The following is a 10,436-nucleotide window of genomic DNA, read 5'->3' on the forward strand; positions in this document are numbered from 1 at the left end:
CCCCCCCCCCCCCCCCCCCCCCGCCCCGGACCTGCATTGACCGGTGTACCTTTACCAAAGGAGAGCCCTCTAGAGTCCCTGTTCCCAGGGGTTGAAGTGGTAAGAGCATTAAGATGTCTAAGTCATTGCTTATAGTTGTTGGCAAGTAAGGTCACAGATTAATGCTAAAGCCAAATAGCCATAAGCCAAGAATCAAGCTATGGAAAGTGTCGAGGCACTGAATTACCCTTGTAGCCCAGGACCTTGGCAGAAGGGCTTGGGATGGCCCAACATTTCATAATAATGTGAAAAAAAATTAGAATGTCTGATCTATTCCCCTTGTTTTACAGATGAGAAAACTGAGGGCCAGAGAGGTCAAGACCATTCAGCAAGCTAGGGTAGGAGCCAGAGCTCCCACCCAGGCCTCCCGGCTCCCAGTGCTATGTGCTCCTTCCACAACACCCAATATGAGCCAGTCAGTCAACAGGTATATGCTTAGTGCTACTCAGGTTCTGACCACTAAGAGTGGACTCAAGATAGAAAGGTATGCTCTTAATTACTAGAGGCAGCCAGGGTTACCAGTATGTCCTAGTTACCACCATCTGACTGTACCACAGCTCACAGCAGCACTGGGTCTGGAACGGGGGAAGGAACTTGTATTTAATATGTCAGGTCCAATGGTAAGCTCTTTCCATATGACCTTTCATTTAGTCCCTGCACCCATGTATTGTAGAAAGTTGAGGTTCCGTGCAGTCGGGGGGCCTAAGGCCACATAGCAGCTCTGTGTCAAACACAATCCACACTGCGTCAGTCTGACTCCAGCGGTGCATGACAAGCATCAGGGTGATGAAATGCCTTCCTTGGTTCTAATCTTGCTGATGAGAAAACTGAGGCCACAGAACTAGCTTGAGAATATATTGAGCTACTATATCAAACGTGGTTAGTATAAAGCTTGGTAAATACAGCAAGGATTCTGTAAATGAGTCTTACAGTTTCTTCCTCTTCTATTCAAGACACAGAAGTCAGTTTAAGGCCTTCTGACCTGGATCTTTCTCCTGAAAGCCTGATGCCACAGAGATGGAGAAATCTCTAGATGTTTTTTCCTTGCCTCGCTGATTTTTTAGCCATGTCCTAAGTTGTCGAATTCATAATCCATTCACTCTCCATCTTGTGCATGGCAGTTTAACCAATGAACCTTTACTGGCTTTTTCTGAGTCAGATACTTCTTTCTGGTTTCAGTTCCTTCTGTGCATTGAGGAAACTGGATGACTTCATCTCAGTGCTTCCTTTCTGCTGTTTTGAGAGAACAAATTAATGCTGCTATACAAAGCCAAGGGAAGCATCCTCCTTGGCTTTCCAAACGTTAATGGTTTATTTTTCTGGGATTGGCAATTTGAGGCAACCTTGTTCTCTTCGTCTGAACTTTGAGGGTTTTTAAATGCTGCACCAGTGTGAAGCCAACATTGTCTTCACCCAGGTCTGGGCTTCTCCGTGTTTTCTCACAAGGACAGGGTCATGTTCTAGAACCCCTAACCCCAGCTTTCCGGCAGAAGGTGGTCCAGATGAAATAGTGAGGAGCTGTGGGATTTTTTTATTTTACATTTTGGTACCCTCTGAAGAGGAGATGAATACAGTCTAGTGTCTTAATGCACCTGCAGGTTGATGTACCAGGAGCAGCACTGTCTTCCAACACCCTGGAACAAAAGACTCTGAGGGAGGACATTAGGCTCTGGGCTGGGTGAAGGCTTCATAGGCAGAGTGTGACTGCAGATGGGGCTGTACCCCATGTGGGCCTGGTGACTTGGCAAAGACCTTTGCTACCCATAAGTATGAGTAGGTTGCAGTGGTACCAACACTTTGGGTCTTTCCATTTCTGATGCTACTTTCTGAAGCATCTGCAGTCTTTCTTTCTGTATGTCATTCAGATGTGTTGGAAGAGAGAATGCTCATTTCTCCAGCAAACTTCAGAATCCTCTTCCTAGATGGTTACATTTTTCAACAGATTTGTTAAAGATTACCTGAGCCAAGGTAATGGGACAGTTTTCCCTGAATGGATTGTGCAGGCCAGAGAGGCACATTTGTTTGTTCACATGGTCTTGGGGGCTTGGCCAGGTTTCTTGCATTTTGCTTTCTTCTCCTGTTACCTCTCTCCTCTACAGCTTCTGGTGGGGCGACACTATTTCTGTGGAGCTTTGATGAAGGCCTTTGGTTCAAATGTCCGAGCTGGAAACACCTAGTTTGGGGAAGTGGGCTAAGAACATACGGATTAGTGGACGTGCCATGTGTGGCAGGAAGGTGTTAGAAGTTGTTTAACTGAAAGGGGAATGAGGGGAGCTGACCCAGGATTGGACACTGATTAGAATACAAAGCTATCCAACCCTGAGCCTGGTGAGACCCCGCTATTGAAAATGGTGGTTTTGAGAGGGTCTTTCAACTTTTAACCTTGAGATCTCAGACTTCATGCCAGTGACACAAGTACAACATCTTGAGCTTCAACCTCACCACTCCAGACTGACCTATGGTTCTTTCCGTCTTCATTTCTTTCAGCTTTAACGTCTCCTAAACCGAACTTGATGGGTCTGCCCAGCACAACAGTTCCTTCCCCTGGCCTCCCCACATCTGGATTACCAAATAAACCGTCCTCAGCATCGCTGAGCTCCCCGACCCCAGCACAAGCCACCGTGGCGATGGCCCCTCAGCAACCCCCCCAACCCCAGCAGCAGCAGCCACTGGTGCAGCCGCCGCCGCCCGCAGCTCAGCCACCACCTGCGCCACAGCACCCACCGCAACAGCAACGCAAAGACAAAGACAGTGAGAAGGTAAAGGAGAAGGAAAAGGCACACAAAGGGAAAGGGGAGCCCCTCCCTGTCCCCAAGAAGGAGAAAGGAGAGGCCCCCACAGCAGCCACAGCCACGATCTCAGCCCCGCTGCCCGCCATGGAGTATGCAGTGGACCCTGCCCAGCTGCAGGCCCTGCAGGCCGCCTTGACTTCGGACCCCACAGCCTTGCTCACGAGCCAGTTCCTTCCTTACTTTGTACCAGGCTTCTCTCCTTATTATGCCCCCCAGATCCCTGGCGCCCTGCAGAGCGGGTACCTGCAGCCTATGTATGGCATGGAAGGCCTGTTCCCCTACAGCCCTGCACTGTCGCAGGCCCTGATGGGGCTGTCCCCGGGCTCCCTACTGCAGCAGTACCAGCAATACCAGCAGAGTCTGCAGGAGGCGATCCAGCAGCAGCAGCAGCGGCAACTACAGCAGCAGCAGCAAAAAGTGCAGCAGCAGCCCAAAGCAAGCCAAACCCCAGTCCCCCAGGGGGCTGCTTCCCCAGACAAAGACCCTGCCAAAGAATCCCCCAAACCAGAAGAGCAGAAAAACGCACCCCGTGAGGTGTCCCCCCTCCTGCCGAAACCCCCCGAAGAGCCAGAAGCAGAAAGCAAAAGTGCGGACTCCCTCTACGACCCCTTCATTGTTCCAAAGGTGCAGTACAAGTTGGTCTGCCGCAAGTGCCAGGCGGGCTTCGGTGACGAGGAGGCGGCGAGGAGCCACCTGAAGTCCCTCTGCTTCTTCGGCCAGTCTGTGGTGAACCTGCAAGAGATGGTGCTTCACGTCCCCACGGGCGGCAGCGGCGGTGGCGGTGGCGGCGGCGGCGGCGGTGGTAGTGGCGGCGGCTCATACCACTGCCTGGCGTGCGAGAGCGCGCTCTGTGGGGAGGAAGCTCTGAGTCAACATCTCGAGTCGGCCTTGCACAAACACAGAACAATCACGAGAGCAGCAAGAAACGCCAAAGAGCACCCTAGTTTATTACCTCACTCTGCCTGCTTCCCCGATCCTAGCACCGCATCTACCTCGCAGTCTGCCGCTCACTCAAACGACAGCCCCCCTCCCCCGTCGGCCGCCGCCCCCTCCTCGTCCTCCGCTTCCCCCCACGCCTCCAGGAAGTCTTGGCCGCAAGTGGTCTCCCGGGCTTCAGCCGCGAAGCCCCCTTCTTTTCCTCCTCTCTCCTCATCTTCAACGGTTACCTCAAGTTCATGCAGCACCTCAGGGGTTCAGCCCTCGATGCCAACAGACGACTATTCGGAGGAGTCTGACACGGATCTCAGCCAAAAGTCCGACGGACCGGCGAGCCCGGTGGAGGGTCCCAAAGACCCCAGCTGCCCCAAGGACAGTGGTCTGACCAGTGTAGGAACGGACACCTTCAGATTGTAAGCTTTGAAGATGAACAATACAAACAAATGAATTTAAATAAAAAGATTAATAACAAACCAATTTCAAAAATAGACTAACTGCAATTCCAAAGCTTCTAACCAAAAAAAAAAAAAAAAAAAAAAAACTAAATAAAAACGTTAAAACAAAAAAAAAAAAAAAAAAAAAAAAAAAAGGAAAAAAAAGAAAAAGCGTGGGTTGTTTTCCCATATACCTATCTATGCCGGTGATTTTACATTCTTGTCTTTTCTTTTTTCTTTTACTATTAAAAAAAAAAAAAAAAAAACCTTAACCCTGTTACATTGTGTCCTTTTGAAGGTACTATTGGTCTGGGAAACAGAAGTCCGCAGGGCCTCCCTAATGTCTTTGGAGCTTAAACCCCTTGTATATTTGCCCCTTTTCAATAAATGCCCCACGTTGATAGCACAGAGGAGCCCGGCATGCACTGTATGGGAAAGCAGTCCACCTTGTTACAGTTTTAAATTTCTTGCTATCTTAGCATTCAGATACCAATGGCTTGCTAAAAGAAAAAAAAGAAATGTAATGTCTTTTTATTCTCAGGTCAATCGCTCACACTTTGTTCTGTTTTCAGAATCATTGTTTTATAATATATTATTTTTTCAGTTTTTTTTTTTTTTTTTTGTTCCAGAAAAGATTTTTTTAATTTAAAAACGGGCAGAAAGTATTCAAGAAAAACAATGTGAACTGCTTTAGCTTTCTGGGGATTTAAAGGATAGCTTTTCTGCTGAAGCCAATTTCAAGGGGAAAAGTTAAGCACTCCCACTTTCAGAAAAAAAAAAAAAAACCCACACACAGAGTGTTGAGGACTTGTAGCTTAAAAAAATAAGTTTTAAAAACTGACTTTCTGTATTTATGATAGATATGACCATTTTTGGTGTTGAGTAGATTGTTGCATTGGAAATGAACTGAAGCAGTATGGTAGATTTAAAAGGAAAAAAAAACCTTTTGTGTACATTTAGCTTTTTGTATGGTCCAGCTGACAGCTCCTCATTTGATGTTGTCTTGTTCATTCCTAGCAGATAGATTGCAATCCGTTGATTCGCCTAAGCTTTTCTCCCCTTTGTCCCTTAATTCCACTTTCTCCTTCCTCCTTCCACCCTATAATCTCCCACTTAAGGTAGCTGCCTTCATTTCTTAGAGGGTAGCTGCAGAATTATTTTATAAAACTAAAGAAAGAATTTCAAAAGGTTCTAGGGGTCATTAGGATCCTCACAGATTATTTTTGGTTGGGGAGTTGAAACTTTTTAAAGGCATATAATTCTAGTTACCTATGTCTGTAAGCCTTGTGCCATTTATTTTTTATTTATCCTTTCTTTAGCTGTTTTATCCCTTCTTTTCCTCCTTGTTTGGTAGGATGCTTCAAATATTCTTTTCCTAAACTAAAGCATTTGTTTCGGTTTGTGTAATTGGGCTGTGTGCTTTTCTTTCTAAAAAAGTTTTTGGTTAGGGGTTTTGTTTTTGTTTTCTTTCCTCTCAGAAAAAGAAATTTCATGCTTTAAATAAAATCCAAAGACACACCCTTTCACTGCTGATGCAGAAAAAAGGGAAAGGGTTCTTGTTACTTGAGAATTTGTTTCTGATTTAAACAAACAAGACTTAGTTTAATAAAAGAAAGTGTAAAACAAAAGATTCCCAGGTTGTTATGTGCTTCTTCTGCAAGCAGAGAGGCAACTGTTAATGACAATTCCATATACCAAAAGACACATTTTTTACTTCAAAGTTTTGTCCTTGTGTTAGGCAGTCTGAGCGGCAAGTGATCCAGAGTGCAGCCAACAAAGAAGCAGATAGCAATGTACAGAAAGCAAAAAAGGAACCGTATGTGAGGCACTTGTATTTATGTTAATATCTGTATTCCTGTAACACATAACACAACTCAACACACACCCTTTCTCATCTTAAAACAACGGTCTGAACTTTGAAAGGAAAACTTTGTGCTGCTAAAACGTAGATTTTGGAGACAAATAGATGCTTTGCTGTTTCACTTTCATAGCCAAACATCAACAGAAACAATCTCCCCTTGCCCCGAAAGTGTGAAATCCTTCCCTTCATTCTCTTCCTTATGTTTCAAAAGGGAACTTCGAAGACTGTGAATGCAGGTTCCATTGGTCATCTTTCGGGCTTCTTTCCCCAGTGCTGAAGCCACTCAACGACTTTGCAAAAGACTGGAGCATTCCAAGATCTGAAATGGATTTTTTTTTCTTTTTTCTCTTCTTTTTTAGCCGGGACTATTTTATTTTTATGAATTCGTTTTTGGTTTAATGAAAGAGTAGATCCAGAACTGTTGTATATATTTCTAACTAGGCTGATGCACAGTGCAAATTCTTTTTAAAATTTTTTTAAGTAGAAATACTAAAGAGTACCATCTAACTATTCATACCAGTATCCAGTTGTAGCATAAGGTGTCAAAAACAAGTACACATAAACATTTGCTGTTTTAAAAAGCTCTTTTCTTTTAACAAGAATTCTTGTATTTCTCCCTGTGTTTGAGATGAACATTTTTAAATTTTAAAGTTGTACAGTTTTTTGTTTTCCATTATTTTATCTTGTTTGTAACTCTATGAAATATATATATATTTTTTGCCATTTAACTGTTGTATGTTACTCTGTGTCTGTATCATATAGAAAAAAAATGTTTGTTTTTGGTTCTCTATGTGATACCAATTAACAATTTAACACTAGCTTTACCTGTCAAATTCTGCTAGGTTTTTTTCTGAAAACTTTGTTTTTAAAAATGATATTGCTTGGTAATAGTGCAATTTCTGTCCCTTTCCCTCCCCCCCCCCAACTTTAAGTTCATTTCCTTGTAATTTTGCCACCCCTCCACAACGGTGGTTTTTGTTTGTTTGTGTGTTTTGAGCTACTATGCCATCCTCCCTGTGTGAGGCAGAGTGACTGTCAGTGTTTTGTTATGCCATGCCTTGACTTGTGGGTGTATCTGGCAACAGCAAGGTGGTTGGGTAGGTTGGCTAAGCATGCTTCTACCCACCAGTGTTTCTCAGAGGGATTATGTGATTGTTTCATCCTGGAGTGGGCTGCACATTTGATGCTTTCCTCTACAGTGCCACCACCCACATACATGTTCATTCAAAAAAGGAAAAAGAATTCTCAGCATTAACTCAGAAGTAGCAAAGCAGTCAGTAATGGTGACAGTTAGAGGTCAAATATGAGCTAGTTAGATGTCTGTGGGTTGACATCCACTATGGCTGTGACTGGTATCAAAGCATGAATTCACTACAATGCTCAACTGTTCAGACTGGTCTCACTAGGAGAATTTAACTCCTGTCTGTTGCATAGTAGGTAGCCGAATAGGATATCTCAACTCACTTTTTAAATCAGTTCTTCACCTCTATTGACACTTCATATTTTGGTTGTTTTTGGGTTTTTTTTGGTTTTGTTTTTGTTTTTGTTTTCCCAAATACTCTGAGGTGTGGGTTGGCGCCTGACACCATTCAGTCATGGCACCATATGAACCCACCGAATGGAACTTATTTCAACCATCCTTTCTTCATCCTTCCAAAAAAGAAACTTAAGAAGGACACACACACACACACACACACACGGAAAAGTTTAATAAATCTAGGAAGTTTTGTTTTTTTTTAAATTAAAAGCTATTTAAAGAGATGAATGTGGCCAAAGTTTTACATGATTGAAAATAAAGTAAAACAGACGGCATGTGTTTAAACCTGAGTTTATCAGGCATGGCAGGAAGTTGCAGGAGAGAGAGGCAGTGACCCAAGCCAGTGCACTTGATGTTCATGGACATATATTTTTTTTAAATAAATTAAAACATTTTAAATAGAAGCATAAATTGAGTTGGTTGTTTGTTGGCGCTGAGATACTGCCCACTGTGAAACAAAGCTTTGACTAGTTTTTTTGGTTTGTTTGTTTACTTTCTTGGGGGGGAGGGGGGCAAGTTTGGGTAGGAAAGAAAGCATAAATGAACGTGACCCTGAGGTGAAGAGGTATATGAACAGCCTTTGCAATGTACAAAAAACAAAAAACAAAAAAACAAAAAAAAATAGAGCAAGTGAAACCAAAAATGATGTTCTTGGTGTTTTTCTATAATGTAGTCTTGTTAGCTTTTTTGTTACTGTAACAATGCTGATCTCGAACTGTACCAAAATACATGGAGACTAACAGAACCACATGGAACTTTCAAACTGAAAAAAAAATTTGTCACAAAAACTTTGTTGTCATAGTTAAGTTGATTGTAGATGGTAATTGAATATACTCCTTTGAAAATATTTCATCAAGTATGTTTCCTGCTCATTGTGATACATTAAAAAAATATGAGCAAAAGTTCTTGTCTTATGCCATCAGATTTTGTGTGCATGGATGTGTGAGAGAGAAAGAGATTGATGGCTGGCAAAGTGTAAATTTGAACGGTATCTTGAGGTTGCATGTACTCATACCAAGGTACACAGCTCTTTAGTATTTCTAAATGTCCTTGTATTTCCTATCTCCTGGTATTCATTGAGGAAGTGCAGCAAGTTTTGGCCATGGTACTGACTAGCTTATTTCATTGAAAAGGGTAAGCTTAACAGCTTGGGTGATATCTGACCCTCAAGAGCCCTAATAGTACCTGTATTTTTTTTCTCAAATGTTTCTATGAGAATTGTGGACACGGCACAGCCACAAGGCAGTAAGTTTTGCTGATGGCTGGAAGAGAGGTAAGATAAACTTTCTGAGATGGGAATTGGATCCACTGTTTATGACAGAAGGATGTGAAAGGTAAGTTGAATTAAGTGGGTGATTCACTACATTTACCTTTTCTATCAAAGAACTTCTCTAAACCCCTTTTAGAGCAGAATTTGAGATAAGAACAGTCCGCAAAATAGTAATAGCGTTAGTCATTCCTACATACAAGAGAATACTCAATCCTCTTATAAAAAACTCTCTGTTACAGCACAAAATGCCTGAAATTCATTAATAAGGAGTATATCCAAGATCAGGCCCAAAGGCCTTCCATTCATCTCTAATTTATAGCCACAGCTGATAAATAATTTAAACTCTAGTAGCTAGGATTGGACAGCATTGCAGGCTAGCTGTGCCCTTGCAAGGTCTGTGGCATCTGCCCTTGGCCAACAGGGGTCTTTTCTACCCCAGGAGTTAAGCTATGAAATCCTCTTCTATTGGCTCTTACAGTCATTGTCAACCCAGTCTTTTTTCTTAGTTCTCGGAGCAGGCATTCAAGAAGAAGCAATGACCCTATTAGCTAAAAATTTCAAAGAATTCTACAAATGGCACAGGCATTGCTAGTGCTTAGAAAGGAAAAGTTGGTTCCCTTGACAATGCTAGAACCTCTATGCCAAACAAGTAGTGTCCCTGATACTATCCCTAATAAAACCGTGATCTTTCCCCAGGCATTGTACCTTCCTTTTGGGCGTTCCCACAGAAGCACATGGCTTCTATGTCAGTATGTTTTCTTATGTTATGTCACTGATCTTTCTTCTGACCCCACGAAAAGGTACAGGATGATAAAAATTGTTCAGACCTAAAGCCACGTCTGCCTTTCTAAGCCATAATTATTTTAGGATCTGGCAGGATCACACTGAAACATTTTAAATGCAACTATTTTGCAGAGAGGTTTTGCTGCCTCAGCTCTCTACAGGAAGGTGACTACAATTCAAATTCTTCTACAGATAAATTTTTAACAAGAAAATAAGACCAAACCTCAGTGATGGTTGAGCCCTTTGTATCAGAAAATCTCTGAGCACCTGAATTACATTGAAAGAGGGTTGGGCAAGAGACTCTGTTACTAGAAAAGCTTTTTCTTAAGGGAAAAGAAGGCTTCCAATCTGGCTTCAATATCATGCTCATGTGGATATTAATCTCCTTGGAATTAATAGCCTTCCCCCCCCCCCCCGGAAAATGTGAAACGGCAACATCTTAAAACGGCTGATGTGTGTTAGGTAGCTGTTTCTAATTTTGCTTTAAAGAAATGTCTGTAGTGCCTAGCTCCTGTTATAGACTAATGACCTTCGAAATCTCACTTTTAACAAGTTTAGACTTTAAGTTACAAGAGCACAAGCAGTTTAAGAGTCAAGTTGAAGGATGAGAAGTTTGCACCTGCTGCTCTGCTCTGCAGCCTTAATTACAGCAGGACACATGTGCTCACTCAGTCTCTGTACATTACTGCCACAGCCAAGGCTCTGGCAAAACTTGTAAAGAAATTAGTGCTCTCAAGGCCATTAAAATAGAGGCAGCTTTCCATTACTTTTTACTTCACAGCAA

General features: G+C 42.8%; 1 protein-coding gene across 1 annotated transcript in view; it reads left to right on the forward strand.

Annotated features, from left to right (window-relative positions):
* The window catches only part of ZFHX3 (zinc finger homeobox 3), a 157,047-nt gene extending 148,551 nt beyond the window's left edge, over nt 1-8,496 (forward strand). The window contains exon 9 of the mRNA XM_040633092.1: nt 2,527-8,496. Coding sequence (XP_040489026.1) covers nt 2,527-4,184 — 1,658 coding nt within the window. The 3' untranslated portion in view covers nt 4,185-8,496. The remainder of the gene's footprint in view (nt 1-2,526) is intronic.
* Nucleotides 8,497-10,436: the final 1,940 nt, after the last annotated feature.

Source organism: Ursus maritimus, unplaced genomic scaffold (assembly GCF_017311325.1).
Source record: "Ursus maritimus isolate PB19 unplaced genomic scaffold, ASM1731132v1 scaffold_19, whole genome shotgun sequence".
In the NCBI taxonomy this organism is placed as follows: domain Eukaryota; kingdom Metazoa; phylum Chordata; class Mammalia; order Carnivora; family Ursidae; genus Ursus; species Ursus maritimus.